The following is a 25685-nucleotide window of genomic DNA, read 5'->3' on the forward strand; positions in this document are numbered from 1 at the left end:
GCTAAACTTGATGGGTGGTAGCATATACCACATATAGCGCAGTAAAGAACAAAGCAGGATATGGCTTATAATCGCAGTGGCGAAGACCTGAGAATGTAGCTACCGTGTTTCCCGAAAATAAGACCTAACCAGACAATCAGCTCTAATGCATCTTTTGGAGCAAAAATTAATATAAGACCCGGTATTATTATATTGTATTGTATTGTATTATATTATATTATATTATATCCGATCTTATATTAAAATAAGACCGGGTCTTATATTGATTTTTGCTCCAAAAGATGCATTAGAACTGATTGTCCAGCTAGGTCTTCTTTTCAGGGAAACACGGTAAGTAACATCTACATGATGGTTTGACGTAAGGTCCCTGTTAAGGGACGTTGCATCTGCTGGAACTCACAGACTTTACTACAGAGAATCAAAGGTCCCATATCAGAAGCCCATGGAAATACTCATTGTAGTAAATTCCAACAGAATGAGCAACTGACATTTCAACTTAGAAGAGACATTGGCAAGTTTGAAGGCCCCCAAGTTCCCCTCTGTTCCAAATCTTTGTGTGATAGCAGTGGTGTCTCTGATGTGGTAAGCTTTGGCTTCCCTCCATTTCCCTTCTGAGTGATCACTGGAGTAGAGAGGAATTAAATAGACATGACCTATAACCCATTGCATGACCTCCATAGATAACAAACCAGGGCCAGCATGTTTGACAGTGTTCTTTTCTAAAGCGAAGTTAATGAAAGTTGTGAAAATAATGGTTACTTTCTCACATTCATAAGATTCAGGAAATCTTTGGATACATAGAATCAGCATGGTTTTATGGTTTTGCTCTAGACAAAAAGCAGCATGTATACTGTACTTGGACACAAACCTGACCTCCGTAAGTATACTGAAGCATTAGACTACTAGTGTTGGTATGAAGCAGTCTGTATACTTTCTAACCCAGCATTCAAAAATGTATTAGTTGAACTCTGTTAACATTCAATTTTGTAAAATTTCCTACAAAATGGCAAGAACAGTAATAGGGTTTGACTGTAATATGTGAGCTTTGTGTTTCAGTGCCAGTTACTTGGGACCAGTAAGGAATGACTCTTGGCCAGAAGACTTGAGTCACCAAGCTGCCATGCATACCTGCTGACTGCCGACTTCCCAGCTGGGTACAGCTGAGGTAGTGCTGGCAAGCTGGCCAGAGTGTGAGTTGTTGCTGAAGGGCAGAGGAGATGCCCCTTTAGCTTCTCATCCCAGGATGCCCACTTCTTCATGAGACAGTCTGGATGATTTCAGTAGGCCCTGGATAAGCTCAGCACCTCTGAGTCCACTCACCAGCCAGAATGCCATTCCCAGAATACATGTCTTCAAGGACTTCAGAAATCACAGGCAACTGGACACTAGGAACAACCTCTGCTGCTCTCAGTGGCCATCCTCCCCCCTCCAGGCCTCGTGGAAAATTCCTTACATTCTTAACCTCTTCTTCATTTCTCCCCAAAAGCATGCCTTGGTGCTTAAAGAGGGAAAGCATAGAAGTGTACCACTGAGGATCCTGGAGATGGAATTCCATTGTGCTCAACTACTTGAGCATAAGGATCCCTGGTGCCATTCGTGTGTATATTCATATAGCACACACTTAACTGGGAGCCTTCTCTGTGCCCCAAGCGAGATTAGGCACATCGATATTTGGGGCAGCCCGAAACAGAAACAGAGAACTGATTCACGCTCTGTCTGAACTGCTGCTCCCGGAGGCCACTGGGAGGATATTGTGCAGGCGCTCAGAAGGTGTTGGGGGGCATGTGAGCAAAGGAAGCAGTAGGAGATATAGAGGGAGCTGATCCCTGAGGGAGAGGATGTAGAGTGAGAAGATGAGACTAAAGTTTGAATCTTAGGGATATTAATCAAAGTGATTCTTACAGCGTGGCATTTGATGATTTTAAATGGAGAAACTGAGTAAACAAGGTGTCATTTCCCAGTTCAGTATATTGGTTACCTACAAGAGTATTTTCCTACAAGGAATGGTCATACACAATTGTTTTAGAACACCCAGGACAGCAGTGGTGGTGGGTGGTTACCTCCTTTTCCTAGGACCCAAGAAAGTAGGTTTCCAGGAATTTGATCAATTTAGCGACTAGATATTTAGTACAACACAGGGCTATCCAGATCCCTCTGTTTTGATTTGCCTTGAAAGCCAAAGGGGTTATGAGAAGGAGAATATATTAATCCCAACAACTGCGCAGAGCAAAAATCCCTATTGCTCTTGTACCTAAAACATCTCTGCCCCACGGGCTCATCCCTTACACTCTATTTAAGTGGCTCATATGTGTACATTCCATGCCCCCAATTGGCCAATGTTGGGCACAGGTAACCTCTGTTCCTTCTGTTTTTTGTGTTCTAGCTCCAAACCCATCACAATCTCTCCTTGTCCTTCCAGCTGTTTCTGGTGTCGTGCCCTAAGTGTGTGCTCTTAGAACCCCAGAGAACTTTGCTTTTCCCTCTTCTATGTCCCTAACTTACTGTAACATATTATTAGGACCTTTATCTGTCAGGTGAGGATATTTCTTGAAGAAGGAGGGGCTTCCATCTGGCTTATCTCTGGTGTCTCCCAGTTGTAACCCGAAGCTTCACAGTCACGGGTGCTCATGACCCCTTTTCCTGAACTGAGATGTTCAGTTCCTTGGGAAGATGATCTGTGCATTGATCAGCTGGATAACTCTTCCCTCCAGGGGCTTGTAAGGGACTGGAATGCCCAATAGTGACCTCATAAAGCAAGCATTCCCCTCATGGACTCTTCTCTGTGGCTTCTGGAATCTAGACGCCGAGGAAATCCCTAAGCAGAGATTTTCTGTTGGATGATAAAAGAAAGGAATAAAAACTGAAAATTTGGAAAATGTCTCAATTTTATCACCAGACCCGCACAAGAGTCATTTCTAGTTCACTGTTGGATAGTGGATCGTCGATGTTATGTGCAAGATTCAGGACATTTCAGTACGTATTATCTACTTCTATTGCTTGTTAGGAAATGTGCCAATGGCAGTGTGGCGGCAGGGTGCCAGTGCTCTGTCGGCCCCTTCCCACAGGCACCCATCCACTTCTCAGACTGAGGTGCACATCCTTGCTAATCTGATTTCTCTGACTGAGGTTAGTGAAGGCTCAGCCAAACATTTTGCTTCTTTGGCTTTAATATCACAACTGGCTGGTTAAGTCAAACATTCAATCACACTCTTATTTGACCTGTAGACTAAATGATTAGTTCGACTTTGTTTTGGCCTTTTTTTGTTACTGTGTTAGATAATTTCAAGGCTTTTTTTTTTTTTTTTGTAATAGACCCTATCTCAAATCAGATAATAAAAATCAGACATTTTCTTTTTATAGATTATAAAAGTGTATACATTCTATTGTTTTTACTGTCATGAGAATGTGTTCATTTGTTACATATAATGGGAAAAAAGTAATACTCTTTCTTTGAGAAAAATTGCAAAGTACAGATACATATAAATTAACAGGAAAAACAATCACCTATACTCTCACCAATAGCAACAGTTTAGCATATTTACTGCCAAGTACTTTTCTACCTGTTTTTGCACAGTTGAAGTAATTTTGAGTAGAGAATTTTATATCTTGTTTTGTTTTTGTGTTTTGCTATCTAGTGGATCATAAACATTTTTCCAAATTATGAAAAATGCACAGACTTTTTTCAGTGTCTGCGTAATAGTCCATGAAATGGATGTGCTATAATTTACTTAACTAGTCTTTTTTGGTTGACTTTTAAATTGTTTCCAAGTTCTCACTGTTGTAAATAATGCTGGGATAAACACACTTGGGAAATTTCCATTTCCCTGATTAGTAGTGCTACTGAACATTTTAGGCAAAGTTCATTGCCATTTGTATTTCTTTCATGAGGTGACTGTTTCTGCCCATTTTTTTCTTAGAGTGTTTTTTTTTTTTTACCATTGATTTGTAAGTGCTTGTCCGGGTAATGATTTAATTATTATCCATTTTCCTTACTAGGCTGATAATATTTAGTTTTGCTTACATTATAGCCTCAGTGCCCACTGTAATGTCTGGCATGTAGTCATCACTGAATAAAAACTTGTTGAATGAGTAATGAAAGAGTTGAATTGTAGTGAAGATGATGCTTTGTTTTGCTTGAGAAGGAGTAATAACTGTTCTGTTTCAGAGATCTAGAGAGAAATAACTGAGAAACTAAGGGACAGAGCCACTCAATAATCATACATATTAATACATATGTATGATACATATACATATATCATCATACATACCGAATTACTGGTCATTCAGTTAGCATTTCATTGGAAATTTAAAGTATATATAAACTTATATTCACAGAATGGGGAAAGCAAACACTACTCCTTAAAAGAAAAAGTATGTGTTGTTTGGGGATCTAGTGCTGTTGTAAGATAATCGTACCGCTTATTTAACTTTTGACAGGAGGAAAGATACTCAGTGTCGGGCATTTGTGAAAAGAGTCATAATGAGTCGTCTCTTTAAGATAATTATGATTAGCACCATCTCAATGAATGCCTTTTTGGTAGTCTTGGGGACTGATTATGAAACAAGATACAACTTGTTCAGACTTTATGAGGTAAGCAAACAAAAGGGATCCTTTTTTTTTTCCTGTTTCACTTGTTTTAATTCTGAAAATGTTATAAGGTTTTTAAAGGCATTTTGTTCAAGAAACTTTTCTGTAAAACAATTCTAAGGGCTTTTAAAATATACTCTAAAATCTGAGAAGATGGTGGCAGCAGTAGGAATGGTGACATGGCTTTTTAATTTCCCCGAATCCCCTCTTTGAAAAAGATAGAGCAACTAGATAGCAAAGTCAAAAACACATAGGTGGCATTTACATCAAAACTTGTCAATAAGTTATCCTTACCAAGAGCCACAACTATATAATATTAGCCTCTGTGGGAGAGGAAGCAGTAAGAGAGAAGCAACTTGTCATATACAAGGACTCTTCACTAAGATTAATAACTGATTTCTCCTCAGAAACTCTGGAGGGCAGAAGGCAGTGAAAAGACATATTTAAAGTACAAAAGAAAAATTATTGTAACCAAGAATTTTATATCCAGCAAAACTATCCTTCAAAAAATGAAGGAAAAATTAAGACATTCCTAGATAAACAAAAGCGAAGGAAATTTGTTGCTAGTAGAACTATTCTGCAAGAAATGCTAAAGATCGTCTCTTTTAGGTGGAAATATAATTTAAGCCATATGAAGAAATAAGGAACATTGATAAAGATAACTATATAGGTAAATATGAAAGCCAGTATTATTGTATTTTTAGTCTGTAACTCCTTTTTTTTCTACATGGTTTAAAAAATAAATGCATAGGACAATAGTTATAGATAATTAATGGACACGCAATTATACAGATGTATTTTGTGAGAACAAAAATATAAAAGTGTGGATGAAGCTGTATAGGAATAGAATTGTTATATACCGGGGGTGCCAAAAAAAATGTATACAAGTGGACACTTTGGGCAACGTTGCTAAAGCAGTAGTTTGCTGTAATAAGAAGTGTCTGAATGCTGATGGTAACCACTTTGAGCACCTCTTATAATTGCAGAAGTCAAACATGACCTGTATTCATCTTTTGTTATTGGTATATATTATTACAAGTTTAATACAGTTTTCTTAAAATGTGTATACATTTTTTTGGTACCCTCTGTACTACTGAAGCTAAAGTTATATTAGTTAAATAGGTTGTTATAAATTTAAGAGGTTAATTGTAATCTGAGGTTAACCACCAAGAAAATAACTAAAAGTATACAGAAAAATAAATGAGAAAGGAATCAAAATGGTACCCTACAAAAAAATCAAACACAAAAGAAAATTGTAATGGAAGAATTGAGGAACAAAAAAGATGTGACATATAATATAAAATAAATAACAAAATGGCAGAAGTATTTTCTTCCTTACCAGTAATTACCTTAAATATAAATGAATTAAACTCTCCAATTAAGACAGAATGGGTCACCAAAACATCCAAATATTTGCTGTCTACAAGACAGTCACTTGTGATCCAAAGATGCAAATCAGTTGAAAGTGAAAGAATGAAAAAAGATATTCCATGCAAATAGAAACCAAAAGAAAGCTGGGTTGGCTATACTAATATCAGACAAAATAGACATTAAGGCAAACACTGTTACAAGAGAAAAGAAGGTCATTATATTATTGATAAAAGGATTAATTCATCAAGAAGGTATAAGAGGGGGTGGCCAGATGGCTCAGTTAGTTAGAGCGCGAGCTCTGAACAACAGGGTTGCCGGTTCTCCCACATGGGCCAGTGAGCTGCGCCCTCCACTACTAGATTGAAGACAATGACCTGGCACTGAGCTTCCGGAGGGGCGGCCGGATGGCTCAGTTGGTTAGAGCATGAGCTCTCAACAAGATTTCTGGTTCAATTCCTGCATGGGATGGTGGGCTGCACCCCCTGCAACTAAAGATTGAAAATGGCTGCTGGACTTGGAGCTGAGCTGCACTCTCCACAACTAGATTGAAGGACAACGACTTGGAGCTGATGGGCCCTGGAGAAACACACTGTTCCCCAATGTTCCCCTTCCCCCACCAGAAATAAAAAAGATACGAGTTTTTCTCAAGTACATGTGGGGCATTCTACAGTATAGACCATATGTTAGGCCACAAAACAAGTCTCAATAAATTAAAAACTATTGAAATCATACAAAGCGTCTTCTTTGACAGCAATGAAATGAAACTAGAAGTCAGTAACAGCAGGAAAACTGGAAAAATTTTCAAATATGTGGAAATTAAACAACACACTTTTAAATAACAAATAGGTCAAAGAAGAAATCACAAGGGAAATTAGAAAATATTTTAAGACAAATGAAAATGAAAACACAGCATAATAAAATGTGCAGGATGCAGCAGAAGCAATGCTCAGAGGGAAATTTTTCCCTCTGTGCCTGCATTAGAAAAGAAGAAATCTCAAATTAATAACCTAACTTTACACTTTAAGGAACTAGAAACAGAAAAGCAAACTAAACGCAAAGTTACCAAAAGGGAGGAAATAAAAAAGATTAGAGTGAGGTAAACAAAATAGAGACTAGAGAAACAATAGAGGGCTGGCCCGGTCGCCAGGTGGTTGGAGCACCATGCTCCTAATGCAGAAGTTGCAGGTTCGATGCCCACATGCGCCCTCTACAGCTAAGATTGTGAACAACAGCTCTCCCTGGAGCTGGGCTGCCATGAGCAGCCGGAGGTTGGTGCAGGCTGCCACGTGCTGCTGCGTGCTGCTGTGTACTGCCGTGGGCTACTGTGTGCTGCTGTGAGTGGCTGGTGGCCAGCCAATGTGAGTAAACAGCAGCCAGAGTGAGCGGCTAGCCGCCTGCGAGAGCTGCCATGAGCGGCTGACCAACGACTGGCGACCAATGACTGGAGGAGACCAACTGGGGGGGGGAGGGGCGGCAGCACAAGGCTCATAATACCAGCATGGGCCAGGGAGCTGTGTCCTACTCAACTAGAAGGAGAAACAACGTCTTGAACTGGAGGGGGGGGGGGTGAGGCGGAAGAAGGGGGAAAAATAGAAACAATAGAGAAAAATCAACAAAATCAAAATTTTGTTCTTTGATAAGATCAACAAAATTGGCAAGCCTTTAGTTAGATTGACTAATAAAAATAAGAAGACTCTAATTAATAATAGAAATGAAATTTGGGACATTATTGCTGACCCTATAGAAATAAAAAGGATCATAGGAGAAGGCTATAAACAATTGTATGCAAAAAAATTAGATAACCTAGATGAAATGGTCAATTCCTAGAAATAAACCAACTACCAAACTCACTCAAGAAGAAATAGAAAACAGACATATTGGAACGGACCTATAACAAGTAAAAAGATTGAGTCATTATAAAAAACCTCCCAACAAAGAAATGCCCAGGACCAGATTGCTTCACTAGTTAATTTTACCTTGCATTTAAAGAAGAAAGAACACCAGTCCTTCTCAAACTCTTCCAAAAAATAGGAGGGAATACTTCTGAACTCTTTTCATGAAGCTAGCATTACCCTGACACCAAAGACATCATAAGAAGAAAAAAAAGCAAAAACAGAAATATCCCATATGAATATAAATACAAAAATTCTCATTGAGATACTGACAAACTGAATTCAGCAGCATACTTAAAAGGATTATACACCATGACCAAGTGGGATTTATCCCAGGAATTCAAGGTTCAATATATGAAAATCAATGTAATACATCAATAGAATGAAGGAGAACATCCACATAATTGCCAGTTGATGCTAAAAAAGTATTTGACAAAATCCAACAACCTTTCATGATTAAAACATACTAGAAATAGAAGGAAATTCCTTAACCTGATAATGGATATTTATAAAAAAATTCACAGCTAGCATCTCCTAAGATCAGGAACAAGACAAAAATCCCTGCTTTCACCACTATTCAACATTGTATTATACTTGGAATTCTAACCAGAGCAATTAGGCAAGGAAAAGAAATAAAAGGTCTCCAATTGGAAAGGAAGAGCTGAAATTATCTTTATTCACAGATAACTTGAACTTATGTGTAGAAAATCCTAAAGAACACACACACACACACACACACACACACACATACATACACACACATTCCCATTAGAGCTATTAAACAAATTCAGCAAAATTGCAGGATACAAAGTCAACAGCAGAAATCAGTTGCATTGCTATACACGAACAATGAACAATCTGAAAAGAAGTTAACAAAGTTCCATTTCCAATAGCATTCCAAAATAATAAAATACTCGGGAACAAATTTATCCAAGGAGAGGAAAGATATGTATACTGAGAATTATAAAACTGCTGAAAGAAATGAAATAAAACCTAAATAAATGGGAAGACCCCGCATTCATGGATTAGAAGACTTGTTAATACTTGTTAAGACTATCCAAAAGCGATCTACAAATTCAGTGCAATGCTTATCAAAATTTTAACAGCCTTTTATTAAAAAAATAAAATTGAAAAGCAGATCCTGAAATTTGGAAGTGCAGGGGGCCCTGAATAGCCAAAACAATACTGAAAATGAAGAACAAAGTTGGAGGACTTGTACTTTCTGACTTCTAAACTTACTACAAAGCTACAGTAATTAAACATTGCGGTACTGGCATAAGGTTAGACATAGACCTATGGATTAGAATTGGGATTCCAGAAATAAATCCGTGTATCTATGGCCAACTGATTTTCAACAAGGGTGCTAAGACCATTCAGTGGGGGAAAGAATCGCTCGTCACATTGTGCTGGGACAACTTGATATCCACTTGTTAAAAAAGTAAAGTTGGACCCTTGTTTATATACCATATACAAATGTTAACTCAAAATGGATCAAAATCCTAAATATAAAAGCTAGAACTCTTAAAACGAGGGTATATTTTCATGACCTTGGATTTGGAAATGTATTCTTAGATATGATACCAAAAGCACAGGCAACAAAAGAAAAAAAATAGATAAATAGGACTTCATCAAAATAAAAAATATTTGTGAATCTAAGGACAATATCAGGAGAGTGAAAAGATAACCCATACAGAATGAGAGAAAATACTTGCGAATCATATATCTGATAAGGGATTAATATCCAGAATATATAATAAACTTCCATAATTCAACAACAACAGCATAACATAACCCAATTCAAAGGACTTGAGTAGAAATTTCTCCAAAGAAGATATACAAATAGCCAATAAGTCCATGAAAAGATGCTCAACATCACTAGTCATCAGGGAAATGCAAACCAAAGCCACAATGAAGTACAACTTCACACCCATTAAGGACAGCTAATATAAAAACAAAAATAAAAATAAAATAAAATAGGAAATAACAGGTTTGTGTGAGGATGTGGACAAATTAGGACCCTTGTACATTGCTGGTGGGAATGTAAAATCATACAGCCACTATAGAAAACAGTTTGGCAGTTCCTCAAAAAATTAAACATAGAATTACCATATGATCCAGCAATTCCACTTCTAGGTTCCACCAAAAAGAAATGAAAATAGGGACTCAAGCAGGTATTTGTACACCCATGTTCATTGCAGCATTATTCACAATAGCCAAAAGGTGGAAGCAACCCAAGTGTCTATCAACTGATGAATGGACAAATGAAATGTGATATATACATACAATGGAATATTATTCAACCTTAAAAAGAATGAAATTGTGGTACATGCCACAGTGTGGATGAAAACTTTATGCTAAATGAAATAAACCAGATACAAAAGGGTAAATATTGTATGGCTCTACTTATATGAAGTACCTAGAACAGGCAAATTCAACACACAGAAAGTAGAGTTTACTAGGAGCAGGGGGGAGAGAAGATAAACAATATTGTTTATTGGGTACAGAGTTTCTATTTGAGATGATGAAATAGTTCTGGAAATGGATAGTGGTGATGGTTGCACAATATTGTAAACGTAGTTAATTCTACTGAATTAATTTTACACCTAAAATTGGTTAAAAACGACAAATTTCATGGTATGTATATTTTACCACAATCAAAAAACAAAGGTAATAAATATTCAAAACTAACCCCCTCCCTGAATTCTACAGTTCAAAATGATGAATTGTATGGTACATAAATTATATCTTAATTTTAAAAATTAACGAGCTGACCTATTGGAAAAGAGCAACAGAGTAAAATCAAAAAAGAAGAAAAAGGGAAGGAAAAAAGGAAAGTAGAAAAAAAGGAAATAGTAAAGAAAAGAACAAAAATGAATGAAATAGAAAACAAAGAATAGGTAGAAAGTATCAACAAAGCCAATAGTTAGGACTTAGAAAATAATTATAAAATAACTTTCTTCATGAGACAAGCAAGATAAATGGCCCTGGATCATGTTAAGAATTAAAAAGGGAAATTACAGATACAGTTGACATCAGAACACTAATAATTTTATGTCCATAAATTTGAAAACCTAGCTGAAATAAGACAACTTTCTAGAAAAAATAGTACAAAACTGACTCAATAAAAAAGCAAAAACCTGAAGTACTCTTTATATGTTCATATGTTTTTTAATGGCTACAAAATGTTGAATTAGTAGTTAAAATTTTTCATCTCCCAAAACAAACTAACCTGGACTAGATGGTTTTATATTCATGGAAGATGTGATTCCAAACATATAAAACACTTTCAGTAATTAGATAAATGAGTATATCTGTCCTGCCCACAGACTATTTATTTATTTATTTATTTAAATTTTATTGGGGAATATTGGGCGACAGTGTGTTTCTCCAGGAAGTTGTCCTTCAATCTAGTTGTGGAGGACGCAGCTCAGCTCCAATCCAGTCGCCATTTTCAGTCTTTAGTTGCAGGGGGCACAGCCCACCATCCCATGCGGGAATTGAATTGGCAACCTTGTTGTTGAGAGCTCAGGCTCTAACCAACTGAGCCATCCGACCGCCCCCAGATAATTTATTTTGTAAACCTTCTTGTCAAAACTAGAGAAGGACAGTATAAAAAAGGAAAATGACACCCAATTAGACACAAAAACTCCAACCAGAATATGAGGAAACTGAATTTTTAAAATGTATGAAAAAGATAATATACCATGTTGATTTCCTTCAGGATTGTAAGTATTAGAAAAATCTACACATTTTATTAACCAGCTTAAAATATTAAAGGAGAAAAAAAAACCCTCTAAGATCATTTCAAGAGATGCAGAAAAAAAGTTTATTATGATTATTCTTCATGATAAAAACTTAGCAAACTAGGAATAGAAAGGATTTATTTTTAACCTGATTAAGGGTGCCTAGAAAACCCTATGTCATATTCATACTTAGTGGTGAAACTTTAGCAGTATTCCCTTTAAAGTGTAGTCCAGTCACTATAGATAAGATTTGTATTAGAGTCTTAGCCAATGTATAAGGAAAAAAAATAAAAAGCATTAAGGATTAGAAATAAAGTTTAAAAAACTGTCATTATTAACAGGTGATATGATTTTTACATAGGAATCCCCCAATAAATCTGAAAAAATTTAATAAAGATAATAAAAGTCCAACTAGTTTGCTGGATAAATGATTAATAAATAAAATTAATTATATCTAATATATCAGCAACAAAAAAGATAGCACTTCTAATAACAAAATATAAAAAGTATTTAGAGGCAAATCTAATAAAAGATTAGTGTGATCTTTAAGGAGAAAAAAATAAAAATGTGTAGAAGTTGTTAAGAAGACGTAAAGAAATGGAAAAATAAAAGAAATGGAAAGATATATCAAATCATGACTCGAAAGGCTCAGTTTCTTAAAGATGCAGTCTCCCCAATTAATCTGCCAGAGGTGCCAAAAAAATGCATACAAGTGGAAACTTTGGTCAACGTTGCTCAAGCAGTAGTTAGCCGTAGTCAGAAGTGTCTGGACGCTGATGGTAGCCACTTGAGCACCTCTTGTAATTGCAGAAGTCAAACGTGACTTGTATTCATCTTTTGTTATCGACATATATTGAGTATTACAATTTGAATACAATTTTCCTTTCGTAAAATGTGTATACATTTGGGGCAGCTGGATGGCTCAGTTGGTTAGAGCACGAGCTCTTAAGTGTTGCCGGTTCAGTTCCCACGTGGGCCAGTACGCTGCGCCCTCCACAACTAGATTGAAGACAATGAGCTGCCGCTGAGCTGCGGATGGGTGGCTGGATGGTTCAGTTGGTTAGAGCACGAGCTCTCAACAACAAGGTTGCTGGTTCAGTTCCCACCATGGGATGGTGGGCTGTGCCCCCTGCAACTAAGATTTAAAACAGCAACTGGACTTGGAGCTGAGCTGTGCCCTCCACAACTAGATTGAAGGACAACGACTTGGAGCCGATAGGCCCTGGAGAAACATACTGTCCCCCAATATTCCCCAATAAAAATTTTAAAAAACCTGTGTATACATTTTTTTGGCACCCTCTATATAAAATCAATGCAATTTCAATAAAAAGTCTGGAAGGATTTTTTTGTGGGTTGCCAAAAGCTGATGCCGACATTTAGATAAAAGAATGAAAGACAAAGAAAAACCAAGATGATTTTGAAAGGTAAAAGGGGAGAAGACTTGCCTTATCAGTTAATAAGATCTTTATAAAGCCTTAGTGAGTAAGTAGGGTAGGTGATGATACTCAGACACACAAATAGGCCAGTGGAACAGGAGACGGTGCTCAGAAACAGACCTTAGCTTGTATGGAAACATGGTACCTGTCAGATGGCACTGCGAAGAGTGGTGAAAGGATAGCGTCTTCATGAACTCGTACTAGGAAGATTGATTGTGTATATGGAGAAAAAATACAATTGAATCCCCACCTCACAGCACGCACAGCTGGATTAAAGACCTAACTTGAAAAGTGCAACTTTAAAATGCTTCAAGAACATTTATGTGTTCTCAGGAAGGCAAGGTATTCTTAAGATACAAAATACATAAACCATGAAGAAAAAAGTTTGGCTAATTTGATTCACTTAAAATTTTAAATGTCTGTTCATCAAAAAGATCATTAAAGAGATAAAAAGATAAGTCAGTGTGGGTGATATTTGCAACACATATAACAGGTAAAGGATTAGGATAAAATATATGAAATATTGATTGTCTTCCAAATCAATAAGAAAAAGACAAAACAGTCCAGCAGAAAATCTGGCAAAAGATTAGAAACAGCCAATTTACAATTTAAACATATAAAAAGATGCCAAACTTCATTAATAATTAGACAAGTATTAATAAATGACAATTTACAAAATAAGATACCATTTCATATTCATCAGATTGACAAAAAGTAAGTCCGTCAGTAGGAAGTGTTGGTAAGGACGTCAAACAATAGGAATATTGCTGATATTAAAGTAAATTGGTTCAGTAGGTTCAGAAAACAATTGGGCATCGTTTACTGAAGTTGAAGATGCTCGTGTCCTATAGCCCTGTAATTCCACGCCTAGGTATATGAGGGAGAGAAACTTTACATACGTGTACAATAAAATGCATAAGAATTGCTCAAACTTTTTCTACTATCATACTGTTTGCAATAGTAAAAAAAAATTACAAACAAGCTAAATATCACTCAGCAGGAACTGGATTAATAAACAGTAATGTTTTCATAAGTGGAGTTGCCAAATAGTAGTGAAACAGTAAACTAGGTTTACACATATCAACATGGATGAATCTCATAAACCTAATTTTAAGTGAAGAAAAAAACCCCAAATTTCCAAAGAATACTTTAGCATATATGGCATTTAAGTAATGCATAAGACTGCAAAACAATGCCATGTATTTTTAGGGATACAAATGTGGTAGAAGTATAAAATACTCGAGCATGACACACTCCAGATTTAAAATAGGATTACCTTTGTGGGAAGGGAAGGAGATTTGAATCCTGAAAAATCCACAAGAGATTCTGCCTGATTTCTTAAGCTGGGTGGTAGTGTATGGTCGTTCATTATATTATTTGTATATCTTTTTGTGTGTCATAAATGCTACATAGCAATTTTAAAAAGTATATGTAAATGGTTGCAATGTTGGGACCACAAATACAAATATACAAGAAAAATAAAAATGGCAGCTGCCCTAATGCTATCCAAATAGTTGTGGCTTGAGTTACAATTTCTAGTGACAGCATCTGACATATGTTCAAAAGGTGGTGTCTCTCAGAAGTGTCCCATCATTGCTGCTTGCAAAGTACATGTGGAATATGTCCTCTTCAACTCCACACTGTCCCCCAATCAAATGCAACTGAATCTTGGTTCTCTTGGTAGAAATAATTCTATTGCCTCCTCCCTAACCCACTTCCCAGTTGCCATGCTTGCAGCTCCCCTACAGTCTTTTTTCCTCAGAGATCTCTTTAAAATGTAAATCAGTTCATGTCACACCCTTACTCAAAATTCTTCAAGGCTGAGATTAAAATTCAGAGCCCTCACCAGGCCTGGGGCCGGCCTCCATCTCCTGCCCTGCTCTCCACTTCTGTATTCCAGCCTTGCGGACTTTGCTGTTCCTTAAGCAACCCCTTTCTTGCCTTAGGGCCCTCATGCTTGCCATTGGGAAGCATTCTCTCAGTTTTTATTATGGCTTTATTCCTGGCTTCAGTGGGGCCTCCACTTACCACCTTTTCTAAAATAGCTGCCACAACTGCCTCTCCCCCACCTGACCAGTCCCCTTATCCCCCTTGGCTATTTCATGTTCCTTCCAATCTGCTGTTATATTATATTTGAATTTGTTTAAGCATTTATTTCTGAGGGCTGGACATTTTCTGCCTTATTCATCATTGCATTTCTCAGTGCCTGAAATGTTGCCTTCTTGGCACACAATAGATATTCAGTCAAACCTTCAATGAATGAATGCATTGATGATAAGGAAAAACTTAGATGACTCAAAAAGTACCTTTTGGTAAAAGCAAAGCCACTGGTGTTACAGATGCATGAAAATAATTTGAATAAGATTGTTTCATGAAGTATAAAAGTGTAAAGATTGTTTCATAAAGTACCATGTTTCCCCAAAAATAAGACCTAGCCAGACAATCAGCTCTCGTGTGTCTTTTGGAGTAAAAATTAATGTAAGACCAGGTCTTATTTTACTGTAATATAAGACCGGGTATAATATAATATAATATAATATAATATAATATAATATAATATAATATAATATAATATAATATAATATGTAATACCCGGTCTTATATTAATTTTTGCTCCAAAAGATGCATTAGAGCTGATTGTCCGGCTAGGTCTTATTTTCAGGGAACCAGGGTATAAAAGTGGAAAATAGCTGAATATTCTTTAGAAACATTAACTGATTTTCAAGTATGTGTGATTAATTAGACTAACTATAAGTAGTTAAGTGTTTTATCTGTACTCCTCAAAGTTTGGATATTCAGGTTGGCCAGAAAACTCTTGGGATCTTGTCTCTGGGGAACTTGACATTCAGCTTGCCTGCCCCATTGAGTTGCCTTATATGGGGCCTATCTAGTCACTCAGCCTGTGGGTCAGTCAGTCATTCCCACGTACCCTGGGTTAAACCTAGTGCCAGGCTTAGGGCCATGGGGTAGGGAAGACACAGAAGGAGAGGGGAACCAGGCACAGTGTATATGTGCTGTGAGCCAGGGACTTGGCCTGGATTTCTCCTTCCTGTGGGACTTAGGAGCCCCCACGCCCTGGCCAGCACACAGCTGACTGGGTGGCCCAGGTAGGGAAAGGGCCAGGACCATAGGGCTCTGCAGCTTGGTCTGACCCTCCAAACCTTGCCACCCCTGCAGTTCGCGGAGATCATTTTTGTGGTCATCTATAGCGCCGAGTTCTACATGAAGCTCTACGTGGACCCCATCAACTACTGGAAGGATGGTTACAATCTGTTAGATGTGATGGTCATCGTCATTCTCTCGATCCCCTACAGTCTCCGCAAGATCAAGGGCAAACACTACCCCTATCTCCACGTTGCTGAAGGCTTGCAGTCCCTGCGCATCCTCAAGCTTATCACCTATAGCCGCGGCATCCGGGTGAGTAACCTGGGGGTGCTGTGGTTCTGGGAGTGCAGGAGGCAGGGTCCATCTGCCCATCAGCCCCTGATGAGATAATAATTCTACTGTCATCAATTATCGAATCCTACTGTGTGGCAGATTGATCTCTACTTATATTCTCTCATTTAATCTTAAAACAATTGTAGGAAAGGTATATTAGCTCCATTTTACAGATGAAGCAATTGAGGCTCAAGGCCACTCAGCAGTTAGATGCCAGAGCTGAGATATTAAAGGTGTGTCTTACTCTAGAGGCCATCTGAATTTTTCCTCTCTCCCATGCTGCAAAGTGTACCCTCTTCTTATGGCACAGACTCCTCAAACTACATATCCTGGAGTCTGCAGCTTTTTGGTGGCCCTGGCAACTCGCTGCTTTCCCCAAACAGCTAAAAGCTGCTTCTTCTTTTCATGGGAATAGTCTCATTACTTTGTCCAGGCAGCTCTGGAAATGCTGCTCCTGCTAAGAAGTCATGGGGTGACCCCAGAGCTGACCCAACCATACCCTTAGGTATTTGGCCGGGTAACAGGATGTTCACCCAGGCTCTGCACGCAGAGTCCATGCCAGGGCTAGTTTGGACCTATTTGACCAGTCAGGGTGTGTCAGCCTGTTCTGCTGAGACTTTGCTTCTAGCCCAGCCTGGCTGTGGGACTAGGGTCAAAGGCCGCTGTCGGGAAACCACGTGGGCTTCCGGCGAGCATGACCTCTTCTCCACTGCCGTTTTCAAGGCTGCTTGGCTTTGGCTTCAGGTAGCGCTGGGCCTGCAGCTGGCCTGCAGGTGGGGCTTCCCCCCACCCTCCTACAGTGGGTCACCTGCCACTACCGTGCAGACCTCATTTGCAGACTGCCTACCATGCAGCATTGGTCACCTCTTCAGTCTTAGTCATTCTTGGGAAAGAAGTTGTGTCCTGGTCTCAAAGAGAGGGAGGCAATTTTCACATTCATCCCCACTTATTTTCTTCCCCCAAGGAGAGGAGGGAGGCGTTCAGCATGTGTCCACCCCTGCAGGCAGCTGCCAAACCAGTGCCTGTGGAGGGCAGCCCGGTGCTCTTGGGTTGTCTCTCTGCTTCCCAAATTACCCCAAACTGTCCAGACTTCACTGTCCTGTGTCCCAGCTCCATCAAGCACCTCTTTTCCTAGTGTTAAGCCAGTAAACAGTTTCTTGGCTTAGGAAACGGGGTCGTCTAGTGGTTGAAGGTGGTAGCATGAGGCAAAGGGCTTGAGAGTGGGGCCCAGTTCTGCTGGTGTATTGGAGTGTGACCTTGGCCAAGCCATTTTGCGTCTCTGAGCCTCTGATCCCTCTTCTTGAAATGGGAAGAATGATAACACCTACCTACCTGGAAATGATGTCTGTGGTATGTATTGAGCACCTACTACATGCTAGACTCCTGGGCATGAAGACTGAATGACGAGGAGCCATACACTGTGCTCCCAGGAGTGGGCAATGTAGTGGGAGGTAGGACCAACGCCCATTTCATGGGGGGAGGACTGAAGTCACAAGATCAGACCAGCCTGGGAAACAGGCTCCAGAGAGAATGACAAGCCATGTTCCTCTCAGTCCTCTTTATTCCCACTCCCAGAGTGGCTCCCCTACTCCTCCTGGGCCTGGAAGAGCACTCAGAGCTGGCCCTCAGTGAGACGCATGACCACGGAGCCAGGCAGGGGTTCAGGTGGAGTGGTTAGTGGTGCTGATGAGGAGACTCCCCCAGACCTGAGGCAGCACGCAGGATCTGCCCCTAGGTGATGGCGGGTGGAGGGGACCAGGCATCCCTAACTGCTAGACTGGTCCAGCCCTTGTGCTGGGCAGAGCCCCCCCTCCCGCCCTGCTTCCCTCCTCCCTCCCTCCAACCATTTATGGAGCATCTACCACATACAAGGCACGGCCCAGGATGCTGGGGACAGCTGGGTGTGGGCAGACTGGGCCTCTGTCCCCTGAGCCCCGCTTGCCTGCAGCCTTGCCTGGTCCCATGCCGCTGCTTTGCAGACGCTCATCACCGCCGTGGGGCAGACGGCCTACACCGTGTTCTCCGTGCTCGTCCTGCTCTTCATCCTGATGTACATCTTCGCTGTCCTGGGCTTCTCCCTGTTCGGGATAACAGGCCAGGACGACCGGAATGACTGGGGGAACCTGGCTGCAGCCTTCTTTACCCTCTTCAGCTTGGCCACGGTACTGTATTTGGGAGCGGTGGGGGTGGGGGTGGGGCCTTGAGCAGGCGCCCCCAGTTGGTGGAGTGTGTGGACAGGCTGGGCGTGGCCTGGGGCCTTCCGCATGGTCCAGTACTTAGCTGGGCCGGGGAAGCTGAGGCCGGCCTAGGCCGGCCTCCGGACTCAGCAAAGGCTAGTGCCCTGGCCAGGGCTCCATCTCCGTCTCTAATCCTGTGAGTCCCTAGAGCATTCCACAGGGTTGTACAACTTTCAGAGCATTCTCAAAGGATAATTCGTTTGGATTAAATTTAATTTAGAAGTGAAATCCATGTCACATAGCTTTTTTGGAAATAGACTATCAAAAATCTACCCAGAATAAGCCTGCAAAGCCCAAGTCTGGAAGTCGAGACTCCGTTGGACTCTGGAAAGATTGAGGTCTTTCCAAAGCCTGGCAGAGAGATAGTCCTTTTGGGGAAGGACAAGAGGCGGTTAGGAAAAGAGCCCCCAGGGCACCTTGGCCAGAAGTCCCCGCCCTCCCCCCCCCCCCCAGTGGTGTCCTGAATCCCCAGGTCACCACGTATGCACTGGGGTTAGTGGAGTGGGCGGCTGCTGAGGGGAGCAGAGCCAGCTCCTCAGTGGTGTGGGGGCTGCCCGAGAGCAGGAGGCCTCCCCCGCTCACCTGGGCCGTGGCACCCAGCATGCCCTCCCCTGTCTGAGCAGTTGGATGGCTGGACAGACCTGCAGCAGCAGCTGGACGCCCAGCATTTTGCTCTGAGCCGGGCGTTCACCATCATCTTCATCTTGCTGGCAAACTTCGTCTTCCTCAGCATGTTCGTGGGCGTGATGATCATCCACACGGAGGTGAGCCTGCGTGTAAGGGCTGGGCGGGGCTTAGGTGTGGCGGGTGGGGCTCTGGGCCTGTGTAAGGGCCAGGGCTGGGCTTAGGTGTGGCACGTGGGACTCTGGGCCGAGTCTCCAGGGAGGACCCCGAGCTGCCTCCCTTATGTAGAGGGAAGGCGGCCAGGTGGGCCCCTCCCTACCCCAGCCCAATTGTCCCTGAGCCGGTGACTTTCCCTGCCTCATGATGGTGGCCAGCAGGACAGGCTTGGGGAGTCACTACAGCTGCACTGGCAGCTTGAGCTGGGGGCTAGTCTGTATGGAGGGGAGCCTCCTGCTGAGGGGCCTGAGCAGCCGTGCAAGGCTAGGGAAGAAGAAAGACAGGGTGGGGGGTGTGCAGCGAGCACCCTCACTTTGCCTTATCCCCTGCTCTCCAGGACTCCATAAAAAAGTTTGAGCAGGAGCTGAGGCTGGAGAGGCACATGACAGTCATGGAGGAGAAGCAGGTGATTGTGAAGCGACAGCAGGAGGAGTTCAGCAGGCTGATGCAGACACAGGTGGGTCATCTCCACAGGCAGGTCAACAGACAGAGATGGGCAGTCAGGGCTGAAGGGATGGTCAGGCAGGTGGCCTCAGGGAAGGCAGGGTCCTAACCCCTGTATTTTCTAGAGTCAGGCTTTATTCTCTGCGTTTGTGTATTTCTCTGGATCTCTTAGAGTGATTATAAAGTCTCCCTCCGTCATGGGCAAAGCTGCGCTGCGGGAAGCTTTGCCTGGAGTGCTCAGTGGGTGTCAGGCAGCCGTGGTCCCGTCCACCGAGTGTGTGAGGCCACAGAGGCCCTGACAAGGTGTTACTAACCTCTTTTTCTCTAACCCATAGTGAGAATGAGCACAACAGGCTGGAGATTTTCTGTCAGGCATAATCTGGCTGTGAAGGGCTGGGCGTCTTTTCAGCCTAAGTGCTGAGCTCCCCATGCTGTTCTGCCGGGTCTTGCACTGCTGCCCCTTTCTCGCCCATGTGGCCACTGCATCCCTCCTCAGCCTCCTCTCTGCGGCACACATCTGTCTGTCTTGACTGTGCCCTGGGTTTTGTCCAGGGCAGGTGAGGCCATGCCGAGCCACGCTCAGGCTCTCACTGGTTCCTTCCTGTGCCATCTGTCCTCATGTCAGATGGTGGCTGACAAGGCTGCCTTGGTCAGGGGGTGTCCAGGCTCAGAAGGGCACCCTGGGGCCAGGGTCAGCTCTCTGCCTGGGCCCTTGTGGAGGGTCCCCAGGACTCTGTGCATCTTGTCACCTCCTCCTCTTCACTGATCTCTTTATACTTCCTTGTCTAGAAAAACACTGACTACAAAAGTTTCAGTGAACTGGTGGAGAACTTCAGGAAGACCCTGCGGCACACGGACCCCATGGTCTTGGATGATTTTGGCACTAGCATTCCCTTCATCGACATCTACCTGTCCACTCTGGACAACCAGGACACCACGATCTACAAGTGAGTCCCAACCCCAGGACCCTGGCTCAAGGACACCAGGCCTTTCCTGGTCCCCTGACTTCCTTGAGGACTTCCTTGAGGAAGGCCATGTCAGGTGCCCTGGGAGAGCATGGGGGCAGGGGGTGGGGGGGGTGCAGGGTGGGTGGAGCGAAGCCCTTCTTGGAGGTGTAGGATTCCACATGTGCACAGGGGCTGGCCGCTGTGTGCACAGGCCCGTGGCTGGGGCCCTCTGCTCCCCTGCCCCTCCCAGCCCACCCCAACCTGTATTTAAATGCTGGGTCCTTTGGCTCCCCAGTCCCCTCCTTACTAATCCTTTTCAGAGGGCAGAGAAAAGAGCACTGGCTGGTGAGTCAGGAGCTGAGATTCTGGCCTCATGCTGCCACCACCTTCCTCTGTGACTCTTGGCAAGTCCCTGCCCATTTTCCACGTGTCACATGAGGGGCTGCTGGGCTGGTTCTAAAAGCAATGTGTGCTCGGCCTGTGCTCAGTGTAAGTTCGCTGGGGTTTGAATGGGCCAGTACTGCAAGAAGTGGCAGGGCATGGACACACAGGAGCCACAGTGGGCTCTTGAACAAGGAAGGACACGATTAGCCTGGCTTCTTGACCAAAGCCTCTGGAGGGCTTCATGGACTAGAGGAACTAAAAGGAGGGGCCAGAGAACACTCGGGACCGCAGCATGGGCCAGGCAGTGTCTGGTCACCTCTACACAGTTACCTCACTCTGCCCAGGAGTTTGTTGGCTCCGACTTGACGCATGCGGTGAAATAACTTACACCAGGGGCCACAGGTAGAGTGGCAAACCCAGAGTTCAACCCAGCTGATCGGGCTCTGGAGTCCCTGCTCTTCCCTGACCCTACACCTTCCAGGTGTGCTTTATGTGCAGGTGTAAGCATGTGATGGGCGGGGCCTGCATGCCACGGAGCCCACCTGAGCTCAGGCCCCTCTCCTGCTCTACTTCCAGGCTTCAAGAGCTCTACTACGAGATTGTGCACACTCTGGGCCTGATGCTGGAAGACCTGCCCCAGAAGAAACAGTCCCATTCCTCAGACAAGGTCGACAAGATATAGCTGGACATGGACACACAGGCACTGAGGGCCTCGAAGGCTGTGACAGGGCCGCATTAAACACAGGCTTTCTGAGTTGGCCTCTTCACGGCTACTGCGATCATGGTGTTTCCCTACCTTTCCGTACCTTGAAGCCTGATTCCCCGAACCACCCACCGCCACATACACACAAGCTGCAGCTAGACCTTGGGAGTGGGGAGACGGAGGCTCAAGACTCGCCCTGGATAGAGGCCATATTCAGGGGCCACACTGGCTCTCTCCTCCCTTGACTCCCAATAGCAAATAGCCACTGTGCTTCTTGGGAAGCTGCCTGAGGACCCCGGACCAAGAAGGGCCTCTAACAGCCCCGTGAGAGTGTGTGGCTCCTTTGAGCTGGTGTGGCCTGCTGCCCTGTTGGAACCCCTTCTGGGCTCATCTGGAGGGTGCCAGACATCTGGCAAGCTATCTCTGCCATGGGGATCCCTCTTTAGAAGTCTCCTCTGCTTTCCCCTCGGCTCACAGTGGTCATGATGCTCCCAGGGGTGCAGCCATGGCTGGCAGCACTGTTATGTGGGCACTGGGGTCAGGGTGGGCTGCCCTAGGGGAGTGGCCTATGGGCAATGCCAGGGCACCTCAGACGGGGTCAGAGGAGAGGCAGCATCAGATGCTTTGGGCTGCTTTCCCCCTTAGGTTGGTATGTCTTCATTGAAAAGGGGATTTTCTATGACATTCCTGGCCAAATGACTGCCAGAGTTGCCAGTGTCCTGGTAGCACCATGGTCCAGCCGTGATGGAGCTGTCCGAAGGCCCAGATAAGGCAGGGCGGCTGGTAGCCCTTGCTCCCCGCTGGCCTAGCCAGAGGCCCGGCAGTGCCCCCTCTGCTCCATTGCTGGGGAGTATTCTTGAGGCCTGTCACCTTGGCAGTGCCATCTCAGTCAGAGGGAGGGGCAGGTTCTGGGTAGAGCCAGGGATGGGGGAGACCAGCTCCTATAGCGGAGTGCAAAAAGGCTCCAGACCCACAGGGGGTCAGGTCAGCAGAGCACGTGAGGGGTAGAGTTGAGAGTGGGTGCACAAAAAGCTCCCATGGGTGGGCTCATGGGCTCCAGGCCTGGGTGACGGCACCACTGGGCATAGGACAAGGGCAGGTAGAAGCCTATTCTCATGGCTTCATTCATACACTGACTGCTGTTTACTGAGCTGTGTTGAGTTGGGGGGAGAGGGGTTCTGTGAGGAGAAACCTAGTCTAGTGCTCTGGGTGCTCACATTTGCACAGAGAACACAACCCAGCAGATAAACAATGTAAGGATTGCTCTGGAGTGAGACCCATCGCCATTGTTGGGGTGGGGAGCCCTCTGAGGGCAGGGAGCGGCTTCCTGGGGTGGAAAGAACTTTGTGCCAATGCCCTGGGAGGTGGGTCTGAAGTAAGCAGGGTGTCTGTGCCCTTTGTGGCAGGGGAAGAAGCTCAGCCTTATGCATCCAGTGCCTAACCATGAAGGCTAGAGGCTTCCAGGGGTGCTTCTGGCAGGTGCAGCCCCATCAGCAGGGCAGGCAGACCTCAGGCAATGGCTCGAGTCAGGGCTGGGGCAAAACAAGCATTGCCAACTGCTCACTGGGTGTGCCAGTGTTGCCCAGGGGAATATCAAAACACGTCCACCTGTTCTCACCGGGAATCCTGGGAATTGCCCCAGGCATCTGGGAATGAACGAAAGATTTAAAAACTTGCCTCAGGGAGGCAAATTAGAAAGTACCATGGTTTTGGAGTTAGGAGACCTGGATTCCTTAATCTGATGACTTGGCAAGGTATCTGATCTTTGGAAACCTCAGCTATTTCCTCTGAGAAATGGGCTGATGAAAACTGACCAGCTATAAGGATCAAATAAGATACCTGTGAGAATATAAAAAGAAGATGTAGACAACTTATGGTTTGTGCTTTCTCGCTATCAGCTCTACCTTTCTGGCGGCTGTGCCAACCGGGCTGAGAGAGCTTGGGCAAAGCCACGGTGGGGGAGGAAAGTACGGAGCTGAGAGCAGGGAGCAGAGGTCAGGAGCCGTGGGGTGGGGTGAATGGGCCTCCAGATGCATGCTGGACCTGAAAGGCCCCAGGCAGGTGGTGTGGGAGGGCAAGCTGCCTTTAAGGATACAAGCAGAAGGCTGTCCCAGAGGACAACTGGGAGAGGGCGACATGCAGAGGGCTGGCCCAACACTGTTGGCAAATCAAGCCAATGGATATTTGGCTCTATTTGCCTGTAGAGCAAACACTGGCAGATTAGAATTCCCACTTGGGCTCTCACCAACTCAAACAGGCTTGGCCAAGGCTTTCAGTTGATTTGCTTGGGGCAGAAGTGACTCCGTTTGCCCCCATCGGCCTGTGGAAAGCAGGACCCGCTTCACCCCAGCCTGGGATCCAGCAGAGCTGTCCCCAAAGGGCTTGCTCTTCTCCAGCCTGGTGGTTTGGGGGCTGCAGTGGGAGGCAGGGGACCTGGACCTGAGTCATCTGAACACAGCCAGGCCCTCCCCCAGCTCGTGTGGGAAAGATCTGGAATCCAAGGCTGGAGGTGTTTGGAAGGTGGCCGGATTTCTTTTTTCTTTTTTTAAAACTACTATTGATTCCACCAGCAGGAAGCAGTCCCTATATTACAGAGATCCAGGCAGTGACTGAGAATATAAGCTCTCCTGTTTATTCCAATGGCCCCTAGAAGTCCAATACTGAGATGCTAGAAGCTGCACAATTCCTGTTTTCTTCAAATGTGGGTGAGACCGGACACTTCCTAAAACAAACTACCTTCACCAGGTGAGACTTGGGTCTCAGTGGTATCTCTACCTGTTTTAGTCTGTCCCTGGTCCCAAAGTGCCTGGGCCTCCTTCATTGTCCCACACACTCAAGAGAGAAGATGGCCCCGAATTCTGAACTAGGCCACTCAGAAAGGAAGGGTAATTGCTGACTCTAGTCACGGAGATGGGAAAGGGGGAGAAGGAGGTAGATGTGGAGAGAGATTTATCAACACGTGAGTGTCCACTCTCCCCCTCAGTGCCACCGTTCTATCTGCGTGGTCGGCCACATGCCTCACCTGCCCCGAGTTCTAGCTTTGATTTTGCTTTCAGCTTGGTGTGATGCTGCACTAGGGGAATGGGGAGAGCCAGGACTGGAGACTGGAGGGAAAGGGAGCGTTCGTGCTTTCCTGGTCAGCGCCTGGGATCTCCTCCGTGGTGGAGAATCAGGGTCACAGGCACTGGGACAAGGGGGGAAGAAGGAAGTGAAAACTGAGGGGCGGGAGTCAGAGACTTTTGGACGGAGGCTCATATGGCTGGAGTGTGAGACCTGGAAAGGGGAGGAATGGCGACAGTGTCCTTGTGGGGTAGGAACTGGACCCTGATTGATGTTCTTTGAGAGGGAAATAATGATTGGAATTGTTGATAGATGAGCTGTGGTTTTTGAACTGTACCTTTTAGAAACGGAACCCCATGAAGACATTTGACCACGTGGAGCCTGGATGATATTTGGGTGACATGAAGATCCCCCAGTGTAATAGAAACCCCTAAGGCTAAGGCTGGGAAACGTTAGGAGGATTTTACAAACCACTGACTGAGTCCCTGAGCTGGGTCAGAGGCCTTCAGGTGAAGTACCACAGAGGGGTTGGCCCCAAGTGTAACTGGCTTTTTGCCAAATGAAGTCTCAAAAGGAAGTGTGGAAGAAGCCAGAGGGGGTGC

The 25685-nt window shown here is 43.9% G+C and overlaps 1 protein-coding gene across 1 annotated transcript; it reads left to right on the forward strand.

The window, feature by feature from the left end:
* The first annotated feature begins 298 nt into the window (after positions 1-298).
* Positions 299-22345, forward strand: CATSPER3 (cation channel sperm associated 3). Its single transcript, XM_019740351.2, has 8 exons — positions 299-2973; positions 4438-4591; positions 16208-16447; positions 18448-18630; positions 19329-19469; positions 19883-20002; positions 20779-20936; positions 21897-22345. Exons 1-8 carry the CDS (start codon positions 2876-2878, stop codon positions 22000-22002), a joined length of 1200 nt encoding a protein of 399 aa, XP_019595910.2. The 5' UTR covers positions 299-2875; the 3' UTR covers positions 22003-22345.
* The last annotated feature ends 3340 nt before the right edge of the window (positions 22346-25685 follow it).

This window comes from Rhinolophus sinicus, linkage group LG10 (genome assembly GCF_036562045.2).
Source record: "Rhinolophus sinicus isolate RSC01 linkage group LG10, ASM3656204v1, whole genome shotgun sequence".
NCBI lineage: Eukaryota > Metazoa > Chordata > Mammalia > Chiroptera > Rhinolophidae > Rhinolophus > Rhinolophus sinicus.

Coding starts and splice junctions, on each gene's coding strand:
- CATSPER3 (XM_019740351.2), top strand. CDS start 2,876: ATGTCTCAATTTTATCACCAGACCCGCACAAGAGTCATTTCTAGTTCA. Junction 18,631..19,328: donor CCCTCTTCAGCTTGGCCACG/GTACTGTATTTG, acceptor CTGTCTGAGCAG/TTGGATGGCTGGACAGACCT. Junction 20,003..20,778: donor GCAGGCTGATGCAGACACAG/GTGGGTCATCTC, acceptor TTCCTTGTCTAG/AAAAACACTGACTACAAAAG.